The sequence below is a fragment of the Embiotoca jacksoni genome, unplaced genomic scaffold (genome assembly GCF_022577435.1).
Source record: "Embiotoca jacksoni isolate LCO1_2020_lvr unplaced genomic scaffold, fEmbJac1.0.p SCAF_6, whole genome shotgun sequence".
Classification (NCBI taxonomy): Eukaryota; Metazoa; Chordata; class Actinopteri; family Embiotocidae; genus Embiotoca; species Embiotoca jacksoni.
This window is the reverse complement of record NW_027185414.1, coordinates 13,806,270-13,822,731: the sequence shown is the minus strand read 5'-3', so window position 1 is coordinate 13,822,731 and position 16,462 is coordinate 13,806,270. Positions and strand designations below refer to the sequence as shown.

General features: G+C 40.9%; 1 protein-coding gene across 1 annotated transcript; it reads left to right on the top strand.

Annotated features, from left to right (window-relative positions):
- Window positions 1-2,630: 2,630 nt before the first annotated feature.
- On the top strand, window positions 2,631-15,270 carry LOC138213378 (calretinin-like). Its single transcript, XM_069174444.1, has 11 exons — window positions 2,631-2,834; window positions 8,377-8,453; window positions 9,006-9,095; window positions 9,365-9,445; window positions 10,443-10,499; window positions 11,992-12,069; window positions 12,276-12,331; window positions 12,434-12,473; window positions 13,363-13,416; window positions 14,430-14,501; window positions 14,666-15,270. Exons 1-11 carry the CDS (start codon window positions 2,741-2,743, stop codon window positions 14,780-14,782), a joined length of 816 nt encoding a protein of 271 aa, XP_069030545.1. The 5' UTR covers window positions 2,631-2,740; the 3' UTR covers window positions 14,783-15,270.
- The last annotated feature ends 1,192 nt before the right edge of the window (window positions 15,271-16,462 follow it).

Below are 16,462 nucleotides of genomic sequence, written 5' to 3'. Positions count from 1 at the left end.
TGTCAGCAGTTGGGGTCAAAGTTCAACCGATCTTAGCTGAAAGCAATGCTTGTGAATATTTTTCAGAGGAGAAATGAAATGTTTTATGATGCTTCTTTTTTAGCATGGACATGTATTCTCCCTGGACCATGTCAGCAGTAAATAGCATGCCCGGGTGGGTCGTCTCACTGGTTCACGTGCTGTTGGTTGATCAGATTTAAGAGACTCAACCATAATGGCACGTTGGAGGTTATTGAGTGCATGCAAACATCAGCAAGGGGCTCGTCGGGCAGCTGCTGTCCTGTCAGACACGCAGTCCTGTTTCCGCTACTTCAGAGGACATCACATTCACCTACCGTCATTTTCTGGAGACTCACACGAAATCTAAACACCTTTCCTTGTCTCAGGAAACACACACACACACACACACACACACACACACACACACACACACACACACACACACACACACACACACACACACATTCGGGTAATATGCTGGACAATGTTTTAGAGGTTCTTTTTATGTCTTATTTCTCTCTACTGGACTTTACAGCATCTGTGTCTCCTGCTGGCCGTATTTACTCATGTTAATCAGCAGCGGGCTGATTCTCACGGCAGAGATGAGCCAGATTTAGCTGAGAAAGGCAGTTGCACAGCTGCATTTAATGCGTTTGTGTTTAGAAGGCACTAATGTTTATTATAATGTTCCGGGCTCCACATTTTTCTCAAACACAAGTATCCTATCATGAAAACCTCACGCAACCTCCATTTTAAAAGCTGGCATTGGAAGCTTCGGTTGTACTTGTGTCTTTCCTCATGGATGGAGAAAGAGAGAGTGAACGGGCTGAGAAAGAGTTGTTGGAGCAAAGACTTTCATTGATTTGAGCAGGACAGATGTGAAACAGCAGCAGACACTGGAGGTAATAATCATCTATAACAAAATCCAATTACCCTCAGAGCCAACCTGCACTATCTGACTTTATTTAAATAAGACTATTTCAGTCAGTGATCACTGAGAAAGACTAAGCCTGCATTCTCACTATGGGTTGTCATTTTATTATTTTTGAAATAATCACTTCTCTTTGTGTATAAACTCAGGTTGGATTTGTGCTCATGATCCCGCATATAATTCTGCATAAAACCAAAAGATGCGGCGTTGTTGCTGCCTTTCAGATAATTAAAGTGAACTGAAAAGCCTCTTAAACACCTGGCCTTCTGAATCCTGATTTCATTTTCTATGTTAAATAGCAACACTGAGCTACTTTAACTAATCAAAATTTCCTATGGTGTGTTTAATACACCATTAACAGGATTGCAAAATTATCCATAATCTGCGATCCAGGAAAAGTGCAACGACTCGCATGCAAACTTAACACCACAGCCTGCCTGATTTAGGTGTGTGTGTGTGTGCGCGTGTGTGTGCGTGCGCGCGCGCGTGTGTGCGTGCGTGTGCGTACTTACTTGACTTTGTGTTCAGACATGTCTGTGTGTTCATCGCTCTGTAGCTACGTGAGTGTGCACATGCATGTTCATATCCACATGACACCTTTCCATTTGAGAGGTGATCAGTGATCCATTAACGTCGTCTCCCTTCCATCCCTGTCCCTCTCATATCCCACACCGCTCCAGTACTCTTCACATCACTTACCTTCCAGCACTTTCAACAGAGAGCTCAGAGCTCCGCAAACGAATCCTATAAATTCTTTGATTATTATTCATACAGTTTAGGCTTTACAAGGGGAGTTCCTATAAATATCTCCCCTCCCTCCCTTTCTGTCTTTCACACAGAGTAGTCGTACATATTATACTACATGCAAGAACACACACACACACACACACACACACACACACACACACTTATTATCTGCCTTCTTCAACTCTCTTTCTGTTTTCATTTTCCTCCGTTTCTCTCTGATCAGCAGCACACAGCCCTGCAGGGAGGAGATAAAGTGTCTCCTTATTCTTCTGCATCTAAACGCCCTCCCCCACCACGGCATCCATCCTTCACACCACCTTGTGGAGTCCAAACCAGAGACGGAGAAGCACCACAGCAGGAGGGAAAGACGGGGGAGGGAGATGAAATTAAAAGCAGCGAGTAGAGGAAGGGCGTAGTCTCATTTAATAAGTAAATTCAAAACTCAGCAGACAGTGAACAGGAGATTTGGAAGGATATGCGGCCTTTACTGGAGCATGACGTGTACATCAATGCACTTTTTTTTTTTTTTTATTATTATTGTTTTGAGTTCCTCCTCCTGAGGTGTTGTGGCCCCTGGGATGGGATATTTAATTTATTCAGGCTTTATCTGACAATTCACAATGCAGGCAGAGGCATTATTGAAAGAGACGTGGATGACATAGATCCTAGTGGATCCGAGAGGAGCCAGCGGAGCGCCTCGCTGTAGAATAAATTGTTTGATGTAATTTTTTCCTCAGGGGAGCAGCAGGATTGGATGATGTATAATGATCCAGCTATCAAACCAGCAGCCTGGACAGCAGTTAATGGTAACTCATATGCAAAGCCTTCCTCCTCCCATCCTCACCCTCCTCCTGTAATTGGTCTCCTGCTGTAGCTGGCAGGAGGCTGGCTCTCTTAACGGTGGATGCGCCCCCGTGTGGCGGGCAGGAGAAGCGCGGACGCCGCGGGTGGTTTAAAAGCTCCGGCTGAGGAGGGGCAGCTCACACAACCGAGGAGCTCTACACCGGGAAAAGTTTACCTCCAACTATTCCAGACCACTCAAAGGAGGGAGAAACAGCAGAGATGGCAACTCAAGCGCAGCAGCCGCCCCACCTGCACCTGGCTGAGCTCACCGCAGCGCAGTTCATCGACATCTGGAAACATTTTGATGCAGACGGTCAGTGCGCTCAAGAGTGATGAACGTGGAATTAAGTGAGATCAATTGGAAGCTAAATATCTAATTGAGAGGGATGCGTTTTTAGAAACGGAGGTTTTTATTCAACGTATTCCAGAAAGTTTAATCCCTCTTCTGCGTTTTTAAAATAATTCAGTAAAATCGAGTCAAAAGCTGCAACATCAGTACAGCAATATGACTAGCACTGACAAAATTACTCGTCTGTATTTACTCCAGCTAATTTGAAATGAATACCAGCTGTATAGAAAATATTTGTGATGTCAGTTTACATTTTTTTTACTTTCGTGTCTGTGATTTTTGTTGGATGGTGCCACTACAACAGGCTGCATTTTGTGCCTTACTGTGTTTGCTATGAAATATTTCAGAGCATTTACGCTGGATTCAGGCAAAATGAGAAAACTCAGTTAGAAAGAGAGGCTGGGAAAGAGGGAGAGGAGAGAGTTAAAAGGGGGGGGGGGGCTGAAAGATGCAAAGAATGCCAGGAGAGATGGGGGAGGGAGAGATGAGGATGAAGAGGAGGGGGAGAGAGAGAAAGAGAGAGAGAGGAAGAGAGAGAAAGAGAGAAGAAGAGAGAGAGAGAGAGAGAGAGAGAGAGAGAGAGAAGGTAAGAGATGAAGATGCCAGAGAGGATGTTTTCTCCTGGATTTTGTTGGGTGGAGCTTCTGAATCCAAGAGCTTACTGGTAATGAACTGGAGAGTGGATTGTGTGTGTGTGTGTGTGTGTGTGTGTGTACGTACTTGTGCACTTGTGCAACTATCTTTGCAAGGGCCAGTTTAAGTCTTACACCATCGGAGTGAGGACATTTTGAGTAAGGACATTTTGGCCTGTCCTTACTTATTCACATTCCTTTAAAAGGCTGTTTGAGGGTTAAGACTTGGTTGTGATGGTTACGGTTTGGGTAAGGAGCTACTGAATGCATTATATCGATGAATGTCCTCACAAAGACAGCCATATAAACACGTGTGTGTTTGTGCTGCACACTGCCACTGGTAGAAGATCCTCCATTAATGGAAAACTCACTTTCCAAATTTGACTGAAGTCAAAGTAAATAATTATGAATATAAAATGTAATTACAGTATCGAAACTGAAAATGATCATTGTGCAGGCAGAACATGCCTTTTTATTATAATGATTATCATTACTGATACTATGAGCTGCTGTTTATTGTTGAAGTTGAAAAGGATCGAGCTGAACTGACCTAGTTTTCATGCTGTTGTGCACTTAAATCTATATCAGTCAGAGCTAGTTTCTAATGTAAACCTTCCCTTTTTTCATATTTGCAGGTTTTCTTGGTGTTCTGTGAGGCTGCTCTTCTTTGGGTTTTTGATGTGTTGACTCTGGAAATTGTGATGGCCTTTTTTAAATACTGTTTTCCTCTAATTGGAAGTCACAAAAGTTATCAAGATATTAATCAATAATGAAAATAGTCATTGCAGCTCTAATAACATGGACTGTATGGCAATTATGCAATCAGTGGGGAACGAATGCACCTCTGAAATCTGAAGAGGTCTGCAGTCACATAAAAATGGAAATTCTCACATAAAGTAAGTCATTAGCTGAGTAAATGTACTTTGGTCGTTTGTATGCCTAAGGACCACAGTGGTGACAGATCAGAAGATGGCCACAGCTTTTCAGGAGCCACTGATCTTAAAACAGGTCATGTCTAAAACACTTACAGGAGCGTCTGTATTACGAGAATAAAACTGTTTCTGAATTGTATAGCAGGGTTTTATCAGAGCAATCAGCAGACATTGTTGGAGTTCTTTAGTTTAAATGGCCCCGTGATCGATGGCTAATTGATCCAGAAGGGCTTGACAGCTGCAGTGACTTTTTTTTTTTTTTTTTCAAACCATCGTCTTTAAGCAGCTTCACTGGACAAACTCAGGGATTAAATGTCTTGCTCAAGGGCAGCTCATCAGCATCAATGAGGGTAAAGAAGGTAATTATTGGACTTCCCCCTCTCATCTGAAATCTGTTGGGCTCCTCCGGGACAAAATATTTAAAGCATTACCTTAATTATAATACCATCATTAGTACATAAACTATTACGTTTAGCAGACATGTCTGACTGCAGAAAAATCGGATCCAGCAAATTTTAAGCAAAATAGAGTTTGTAACTCCTCTACAGACCTTATGATCTTGTCAGAGCCGGTGAGAGACTGTTAATCAAATTCATACAGGATACTCTTTACATGCATAGTGTCACTCACAGTAAACACAGAGTCTTCTGCTCACTCACTGTAAAACAGTCTGTTTTGGGGCCGCGCTTGCGACGGACTCCTGATGACTAAGACGGCATCATGGCTTCGACTGATTGTTTTCTTGACCACAGCTGCAGGGCAGCAGTGAGTGACCGGGGCGTCCCTGCTATTGGCTGCAACGAGAACGAGAACAAATAGAACAAGTCCGAATTTGAAGGAAAAGATGGCTCCACTGTGGATGAAATACAAAGAATGAAACAGGTTTTTCTATCAATTATACAAAGTATAGCAACTCGTCCAGCTGAAGAGTGATATTTCTGCATGCAGGACCTCATGTGGGCTCACCCAAGGGATGAAACAGTCACCCATTTAAACCCTTTTGATTGTTTTCAGTCATTGTGCGCCAGGCAGCTGAATTGTTTTCGAGGTGCCATCGAGCAATCAGCAGTTGAGCTGTGTTTGAAAATGCTGTGGGGAAAAAAGAAGAGTGCATCTGCTCAGTGTGCAGTGGGGCGCTCAGTGTGGCAGCTGAGATTTGGATCGCAACTAAACCCTAACTGTGTGTCCCAATGAACTGAGAACACTTTACTTTATTACAAGTCGCAGAGTTTGAACACATGCATTCATCATCAGAGATTATTTGTTCTTTTACAACTTGAGAAACTTTGTACTGTATTTAATCACCTTCATTTAATCATTCTGTAACAGAAAAATATATTTAAAAAAAGAAGAAAACTTGAGGGTACCTATTTAATTCAGGAAATGAATTAGACTTCATTCATACATTTTTATAAGATATTAGGAGAACAAGGTGGTTAACGGCTTTCAGTGGAATTTCCTCGAGCAGGATTTGTTTTTTGGCCAGTCATATGGCCAGCAGTTATCTGCACTGTGGGAACATGGGTCGGAAAAAGGCATCAGATACTCTCACTTTGGCATTTCCATGTCCTCAAAAATCAAGAAGAATGCGCTTGGATACATAAGTCTTGGCCTAGCGCTCCCTCCTCTGTGCTGAAACTATGATGCATAGTAAGTTGTGTATAATGCCCTTCTTACATGATTTTTTTTTTACACATGACCAAATGTGGTCTGCGTAACAGCTGCAGACAGCTTTAGTTAACAGTGGGAACTACTGAGGCAGTGGTCACAAGGTAACAATATATTTCTATGGAAGTTTGTGCACAAATTTGTAAACATAATTTTGATTTGCACTTCATTGTCAATTCCCTATAAATAAAAGTACAAATAAATATCCAGCAGAGTAACTTTACAAGGGTCTGAATTACACAGAATGTACTATTTTAAGCAATTGTTTTAGTCACACTGTGGCTTAAAATCAGAAGGCAACATCAGCTTGTTGGTCAATCAACCATCTATAGAAACTATGAGATATTACTCTATTAATTAATACAAATATTAATTTGGCCCAGTCTTTCATGTCAGCCTCAGGATGAAACATAATTTGGTAATCCTTTAACTCCCCATATTGTGCCATCATAAGGTCAAAATGTTAATATTTTTCTTTTTTTGTTTGGCCAAATTCCTACAAAACTACTGACATTCCTATCAGCCTCAACCTTTTATTGTGTTTAGTGCAAATGTTAACATGCTAATTTGATAAATGAAGATGGTAAACATCATAAAAATCAACATTTGACCACGCTGACATCAGCATGTACCTTAAGACAAGCGGTGTAGAGCCTCACAGAGCTACGAGCGCTGCTGTTTCTCCTTCATTAAGTTCATGTTCCTTTCACGCTTTCCTCTGTCAAACATTAACTGATCTAAGACTTCACTGTGAATTATAAGGTGTGAAGGATGATGCAAAAGTTTTGATCATGTCCAGAGTCCTGACAGATGATTTGATGTTAGGCTCTTCGCACATGGTGATTTCTTTTAACATAAATTGTGAATGAATATGAAAACTATCCTTCCCATATTAATACATACACTGTTGCAGATCGGGATGGTTTTTCTGATGAGGTGTGTTTCAACCATTATTGAATTTAAATGTCAATTGCTGATAAGAAATTGTGAATAATGAAACGTGAAACTGAGCTGAAGATTAAGTCATCAGCCGTGCAGCCTTTATTTTGTTGTATTGGTTCGCTATGTTTTTGCACCCAGAGCTCTGTGCTTCTGCACTGATTTGCTTATATCTAAAACACCAGCTCGACCAAAACACAGATGGTGACGTGGCGCACCTATCAGATACAGTGTGTAAATGAAGCAGGGCAGAAGCATGGGAGGCAGGGGGGAGGTGAGGGAGAAAATGATCAAAAAGGAAAGGAGATGAGGATAACAGATTAAGAGATGAAGACGAGAGCAGGGTGAATCTCTGCATTTTATTCTGTACAACTGTTATATTCTGAATTGAAATAACAATTTTATCTATTTTTGTACGATAAAAGGCACAAACCCCCAATCCCCACTCGGATTGTAGACAGGTGGGGCACACTCTTTTGATTAAAAAAGGAACGCTGGATGTCCTATATGTCACCCTTCGACTTGCAGACAAACCAGTGGAGAAAATTATTGTATTAAATCATCCAGTCATGTGACTGTCATAAGAAGTACAAATCCACACAGAGGGACAGAATGCCCCAATAAGCATCAATCTGACTGCCCACTTTCCCCCTTTTAGGCAAGAAAACACTCATTATACTGCTTACTCTCATTATACTGCTTACACCCCAACAGCACTGGACAGCACTGTTATGGTCTGTTTCCCCCCCCCCCCCCTGCTGCAGCACATCAGTGAATCTCTGCAGTCCCTGCTACAGATAAATGTCAATTTGGCATGAGATATATACATGTGAATAGAAGATTGTCTCTAAGACATAACCTTGTTTTTGTGTGCCGTGCCTTCAAGTTAGCATTCAGTTAAAGGTTTTCAGTTGTGTAGAGATGATATAACATCTGGTAGTCTTATTTTCAAATGTTTCGGAGCTCCAAGATTCAATAAAGTCATGAATATTAGTGTCCCAGAGTTGTGTTTCGATTTGTGCGCTGAATTCAGGGCTAAACTAAGTAAATACTGCTTGAAACAGATATTTAAGTACAGCTGTAAGAATGTGTAGACTGTGTGTACAATCCTATAAACTGCTTACTTGGGGTTCGGTCACAGAGGACTTTAGGCTGGACCAGCACTCAACGTTGGCGACTGTTCCACAATCTAAAGACCCCATGTGACCTTTAATCTTTCATCCACATCTAAGCCTTTAATCAAACTTTTTGAACGGTCAACAAAGCTTGAAGCGACTTAAAAGCTTCATAACATCATTTGTGCCAAACTAATTTTGTTCCTCTGGTGCGCCACAGGAAACGGTTACATTGAAGGGAAGGAGCTGGAGAACTTCTTCAAAGAGCTGGAGACTGCAAGACGAGGAACAGGCGTGGTGAGTGTGCGCTGGTGGAGCACATCTCTGCACACTGCAGGGGACCAGAAATATAAAGTCAGTTTGAATTTCACCTTTAAACCTTCATCTGACAAAATAAAAAAGGATATATTAATTCCAATTATATAGGCAATCCCGTATTCTAGAAATTATGTTTACATTATGATAATTTCTGGATTTTTACATATTCTTATATTTACACACAATACGTGCTCCTTCTATTATGTTCTCTGGTGACATTTGTTCCAGGGTAGGACATGCTACATTTAGGTAGCGAAGGCTTGTTATTTGGAGGTGTACAAGCAATTTTTCTCCAACATTAACCAATGCTGTGGATTTCTAGACATTAGGGCACAAAATAAATGAAATATATTTTCATTGAACATTTTAAAAATAAGTTTAGCAACTTGCCACATCGGTTAATTGACACTGATTGCTAATCTGTTGATAGAAAACCTTGTTGGGATGGAGATACAAAACTGAGGATATAAGTGTAATCTTTAAAATAATCAGTTAAGATATTTTAATATGTGTGATTTAATGTGGTTACAGGATCCCTCACATACTATGTTCAAAGAACAGATGAGGGAGTTCATGGCCAACTTTGACAAGAATGCTGATGGGAGAATTGAAATGTCAGAGGTGAGTATCAATTAGACACAGCTGCCTCTGAGGTGGTCACCTGGTAAAGACTCATCCTCCACCCCTGTTCATTCCTCCGTGTCTCTATGCTTGTCCTCTGTATCTTCATCATCAAGCTTTCTAATAAAGTTAAAAATGAAAAAAAATATTCTAAAAAACATATTTAAATAAAGCCTATATTTTTTAAACGTTTCCGGTCGTAATCATAAATGTAAAGTGCAAGTCTCTGGAACAGAAATCCTCCTGTCTCTTTATGTATTCGTCTGTAGTTGGCTCAGATTCTGCCCACAGAAGAAAACTTCCTGCTCTGTTTCAGAGAGTTTGTTGGATCCAGTGCTCAATTCATGGCAGTAAGTAGTTTGTATATATTCACATCTGTGTCCCCCACCTCTCAAGCTCATCGAAACCCATTTATTTTATTGACTGTGAAGAACTAGTCTTGTTCCTTCTGTGTTTCTATTGGAGTCCCATATTTTTGAGGGAAAGTTGCTCACTGCCTGATAAACTAATAAACTTTACTGAGCTGTGAAATTTCCTCACAACTGCATCAAGTCAGTCTGCCGTCACAGTCCATCCTGTGGGAAACGTTTTCAGCTGCCCGTCAATTCTTTTTGCTTCCCTGCCAAGTTAGGACGCCTGTCTCATGTGGAGACAGTCCAGTCAGGGTGTAAATTGTTAATTTAAAACCTGGATGCTTCATCTGGAACTCATCAACTCAATTCATCAAGGTGTTTTGATGAATTGTTGAAATGAAAAAAACTAAAAAAAAACTAAAATAAAGTTCATTAGTATTGTAAATGGCTCATGCTTAATTAGTTAACGTGGCTAAATAGTAAGTAGCCCGAGAAGCACCTCTAACTACCATAAACTGAATGTTTTACATGGATGTTTAATGCTTCACCAGAATTAAAACCCCAGATTTGATCCACTCTCCATCAAACCATCGATATGAATTAATTTCAGAAAAAAACTGTGCCGCATCAAACATCTGGTCCACTGTGATTGAAAATACCCCAAACATACACACACTTGGAGCACTGTGTTTTAGGAGGGTTTTCAGTGGTTTGATGTTCAGGCTGTTCTGTGTGTTAAAGCTATTCTCAGACAGCCATACATTATGAATGGACCTGCTTTCTGCAGGGGAAAGGCAGTGAGTGCTCGAAGGGTTTAGGTATCCATCTTTGATAAGGGCTTTAGCAAATTCTATATTTACACAATGTCAGATGACACTGTCTTTTCTCTTTACTGTAGTCTCTGTATAAGTTTATTTTATTTTTATTTTTTTGTTGCTGTGACTGTGGTCAGAGTTGAAACATGTTTTCTGACAACGTCACTCGTCTCCTGCAGGCTTGGCGGAGGTATGACACTGACCGCAGTGGATACATTGAATCGAATGAGCTGAAGGTAAAACTGCGATAAAGCTAATCAATGTAGAGTCATAATGTTGACATACAGTTTTTTAAATATATGAACTGTGACATTTAGTCCCTTGTCTCTGCAAAAACATGCACATTTCCTTTGAGATCTAACCTAGTGACCAATGTCTGGAAGGTAACTTTTGAAATGTAATAGGTTACAGATTACTTGTTACCTTGTTAAAATGCAATGTAACTATTCTAATTACTTTATTAATAAAGTAATGTAAACTGGTGAACTGGTCAATAAAGCTGAAAATTCCTCACAATACACCTGACAACAGTACTCATCACTGGTTGCTGTCAAACCTTTAAAATATCTCAACTGAAATACCTTTTAAATATCTCTTGGTGTTATCCAAAGACATCGCCAAACACCTTGGCATCGTTTCACAAAGCAATACATATTGATTTGATTGGCAGACGAGAGGCGATGCGAATTCAATACAGCAAACCAAAAAAGTTTGAGTGTGTCTGAACGTAGACAGCTGAGAAGATGCAGAATGAATGTTATATTCTACATACAAACTCTTTACCAAAAGGAATATATACAGATGTAACCTCTTTGTAATCACCAATATTTTGGTCATTTGGCTCTAGAGCAGGGGTGTCAAACATATGGCCCGCGGGCCGGATCCGGCCCGCCAGTGGGTCCAGCTCGGCCCGCCAGATGACTTTGCTAAGTGTGAAAATTACAGAAAGACATAAATTGCATTTCTATGAGAATATGGAGGTTTATGAGTACAATTTTTTTAATCGATCCAGTAATTGCTTCAAAAACAGCGTAAATGTGACGTCTTTACTGGTCTGGCCCACTTGAGATCAAAGTGGGCAGTATGTGGCCCCTTAACTAAAATGAGTTTGACACCCCTGTTCTAGAGGATATAACTGAACTGAATTTTTATTAGTAACTGTGATTTAATGACATACTTTTTTTCTCAATAACTAATGGATTGCAGTTATATTTATTTTGATATTGAATTAACTAGTTACTCCCCAGCAATGCCCCAATGCATGAATATTATACTGCCAGTAATTTCCATAAAGGCAGTGATATCCGATGCATAGCTCCTCTGAGTATTATTTATGTGTTAACCTCATTTTTATAATTTGTGGGTGTATAATTTCACAACAAAATAGAAAATACAGTAAGTAGTTATATGAATGTGTGCAGTAATTATTGTAAACAAATCTGACCCTTGTTGAGATGATGATGAGCTTCGGTGTAACGCTGTTGGTATCCTCGACTCTTAAACTACTCTGAACCTGCTCATGCACATTACACATCCCTCTGAAAATGCTCTCTGTTGTGTGAACAAAATAAATCTTATGGCACCTTTGAAGACAAAAACTCAACTTGCTTTCATCATCCTGGACTTTTTAAAACCGGCATCCACCTGCTATAGGACACCAGCCGTGTATAACATGGCATTAAATTGTCTAAACACTGACTGGTAGTTTTTTTTTTTTTCTCTCTTCAGGGTTTCCTGTCAGACCTACTGAAGAAGGCTAACAGAACCTACGATGAAAAGAAGCTCAATGAGTACACGCAGACAATTGTGAGTGTCATAAGGTGTTGATGACAGACATTACAGCCCATTACTGAGAACAGCCATGTGTCTCCTGGCACCCCCAGTATCTGTGGGCTGAACACACACAATGCTGCCATATAAACCCACTTCAATGTGATATCTGTATCAACAGAACATAATGACGTGACATACTTAGAGATTTCCTGATAAATGTCTCTGTTGTTTCTGTGTAGCTGAGGATGTTTGATCTTAACGGCGATGGGAAACTGGGCCTCTCTGAGATGGCGAGGTGAGTGTCCCTCTTGCTGTGTTTGTCTGTTTAGAACAGGCTACTTTTCTTTAGAGGATGCTGCTGAGATGAAACCTGACGAGCCTCTGTGTTTCACCACAGGCTCCTGCCCGTCCAGGAGAATTTCCTGCTGAAGTTCCAGGTAAGATTTAAAAAGCCCGGACCTTCATGTCCCGTCCATCTCTCTGATGTGCAGGTGTCAGACGACACTGGAGATTCAGAGTAGTTCAATTCAACATTATTGGATTCACTACAAGGGTATTATTTGTCATCAAAGCACTGAATGGACATATGGGTATTCTTTGATACAAATGCGTGTTTACTCATGTTAAATCCATCAGGAATTACACATCACAGTGAAACATTTCTTTCAAAACATGATAGCTCTTCTAAACACTCATATGTGTTGGGAAACAGCTTTTGTTTTTTATTTTTTTTTATCTCAAATTTGTATTTGCAACATAGAATGAAAATTCCATACCATTAGCTATAGGTGCTTATCCTTTAGAGGATCACAAGGTGGTGGAGGATTGGGATTTGTAGCCGATCCCAGCTTACACTGGAGGAGAGGCAGGGTGCACACAGGTCGCCAGTCCATCCCAGGGCTAAAATATAAAAATGTTATTGTTTTGCACATTTATATATTCTCGTCTGGAAAATATCATTGAAGGACAACGTGTCCGTTTTGATGCTTTAAAACTGAACATTTGTATTACTCTCCATAGATCCCCCACATGTACAGTATGATGTCATGTATCTTTCCATATGTACACGTTGGCTTGTGAGAGCAGATCAACAATTTCTCTCCGACGGGGGATTAGTCTGTCTGATGTGGATTAACTCAACTCTAGTCCCAGTTATCATAATCTGCATGGATTAATATCAGTTCTGGATCTGGTGGGGCTTTTACCGCTCTCGAGAAATATCCATTAGTTTCTAACAATTTTCCCTCCTCTCTCTCTCTCTCTCTCTCTCTCTCTCTCTCTCTCTCTCTCTCTCTCTCTCTCTCTCTCTCTCTTCGCTGCACACAGGATATCAGACTCACAGTTAAAGAATTTGACTCCCTCTTCACCTATTATGATAAGGTGAGAAAGGTTTTCTCTGTTTGTGCTCTGACATATTCTGTCTCTGTGTTATGTGTTGTGCACAGTATGGTGTGTGGTGACTAACCAAGAGTCTGCAGGCACGCTAGTGCTTCCGTCCGGCTATACTTGAGCTACAGACTCAAATCAGCACGGCAACATCCTCACACATGACTTTGAACATCTCCATTCAGTAGTTGTCGAAATATTTCACTCAACAAATGTCAACCTCGTGGTGGCGGTTGTGTAAAACTCAGGAGGTCATTCTGATTCTTTCTGGGAAAAACGTCACGACTATCTATCTGAAAAATGTCGAGTGTGATGTCTCTGATGTGATGGCTCACTGACTGACATGGCCATAACAAACAGCATGGTGATGGCAGCATTAGTCACATTTACACATTTCTAAATTTGATTGGCATATGACTGATTACGCACAGCAATTTAGTGGCTTTACAATGACTGTATTTCCAGTAAATGCCACTTAACCCAACAAGTTGGACAACAGCACAGACGGAGAGAAGTAAATGTCGGTCTGTCGGACCACCACTTTGGTCCAGGCTGAAATACATCAACATATAATGGAAGAATGTATGTATATTTATGTTCATGATCCCAAGAAGATAAATCTCAATGATTTAGGTAATCCGCTACGTTTCCTGTAACGTTGCCATTAAGGTTGATCATCTTGGCTTTGTGGTTTGTCCCCTAACAACTTCAGTGGTTATTTGACTTTCCCTGCAGCACCAGGTCAAAATCTCAGTATTATACAATGCTTTGTGCTTTTGCCAATCTAATGACTTCCACGCCAGCTTCAACTGTACTTTGTGTTTATAGCTAATTATCAAATGTTGGCATACTAGCCTGTCTAAACTGAGGTGGTGAGCAGACGTCATGTTAAACCTCCACATGATAGCATTGTCAGTATGCTGAAGTTAGTGTGGAGCTCGCACAGCCACTTTTAGGAGAATCTTTTCTGTCTGTAGAATTGAGCCCTCGTGTGTTTCTTTCACCAGGATGGCAATGGGTATATTGATGAGCAGGAGCTGGATGCCTTGCTGAAGGACCTCTGTGACAAGAACAAAATGGTAATGAATAGTTAGTCGATATCGATTGATCCGTTCAGGTTACTTTTCTACTTGCCAAATATAGAGCAGAGTTGGGGTAGCTGCCTGAGATTCCTCTGCAATGTACAGTCTGCTTGCAGCATCCATAGACTGCTGACTGTATGTGTCCGTGCTGTTTCTGGCAGGACGTGGGCTCGACAGGACTGGTGGAGCACAAGAAGAGCATCATGGCCCTGTCCGATGGAGGGAAACTGTACCGCACCGAGCTGGAGATCGTCCTCTGCCGGGACTCCACGCTGTGACCTCCCTGCCTGGGACCCTGCCATCCTCCCCCCCACTGCCTCCTCCTTCCTACCTCCTGATGTAAACTGGTGCATGTGTGACCCTTAATCTCGCTACAACACTTAGAGTGAAGACAAAGTGCTCCTAAAAGCACGAAGTGTACTGCTGGCCCTGCTGTTTTAGCTTTGCACCCCTCAGAGTTTTCTTTCTGTGTTTTTTTAACATGCAGTTCCATTGTGAGATAGCCATAGCAATGACTACAGGAATACTGTATATTGTGTATTTATTTATTTATTTATTTGACATCCCGTTTTTAATATGCATTTATATTTTTAAATGAATCATATATGCTCCCCTTCCACCGGATTTCAAATGTGTAGCATCTGTTCATTTTATCTTATTTATTTATTTATTTCAGTTTGATTTATTATTAGCTTGTTTATTTGATGAGGCTTGTACTGTTCTATTAAAGATAATACTCAGAGAATGAATAAATATATCATGACAACCCTTGTCCCAATTTTTCACTTCCATTTAAAAGTCTCACTAGCATCCAAACAATGTCTTGTTTTACCTCAGTTATCGAGGGGATCATTTAAAGTGTACCACTGCCGCTGCAGTGAAAGGTTTGTCTTTTCTCTCAGCGGCAGGTAAAACAAAATAATCCCCCACTCTGAGTGTGGTGTGGAGATTACATCTCCAGTACAGATGCCCAGAGCAAGAGCATTTTCTCCAGAGTGCTCCACCTTCACTTTCTAATCTCCTGGTAACAGAGAGTGTGATGTAGAAAGAGCTTGTGCTGCTCCATTTTTTATAGCCGAGAGTCTCAGAGGCACTCGTAGGACTCTGTGCAACTTCCAAATGAAGTGACTCGAGTAGGACAAGCTGAGAGATGAACAACAAAAATACAGGAGGATGATCATCTCAATCTGTCCTACATGTATAAAAGCCTGCTAGAACAGCATGAGCAACTACAAATGCAAAAATTAGCACTGGTAAATAATTGAAATGTGTCTCTTTCTCATCCAAATGTGTGCATCTGAGTCCTCCACGTCACACGACAAAACATATTCTTCAATACAGAACTGTTTATCTGCCATAACTGAATGACAAGATTCCATTATCATAAATATGTGGATTATGTAACATTCACTGGTGACTAACACACACACACAAAAGATTCTGTCCTTGTTTAATCAACCCATTCTTTCTATAGCGGAAGAGTCAACACACCCCCATATTTCAGCATTATGGACCAGTCTACCTTCCATCAATTAATCATTATCCCTTTCATCTTTAATTAAGCTCACTATCTTTAAAGCACACCCCTCCACGCACACCCTCGCCGCGACTGCACACACACTCACACACACAGAAAAACAACTCAATGCTCACCTTTTTATAGAAATGTTCACTGTCATACACATGTGGGCGTTACACACCCATAGGTGTAGCACACAGAAGGACACACAGTGAAACACTGGGCTGTAGACCAAGCTGTTAACTGCTGACAACAAGGAAACAGAGTTATATCCGCTCTGATTCCTTTACACACATCAGCCCCACTCAGCGAGAGGAATGAGATGAGCAGATGAGATTCCCTCTGTTATTTGGCCTGTGTACAGCTGCATGCACATACACACACGCACACGCACACACACGCACACACACACGCACACACACACCGTTTAATTTCTTCT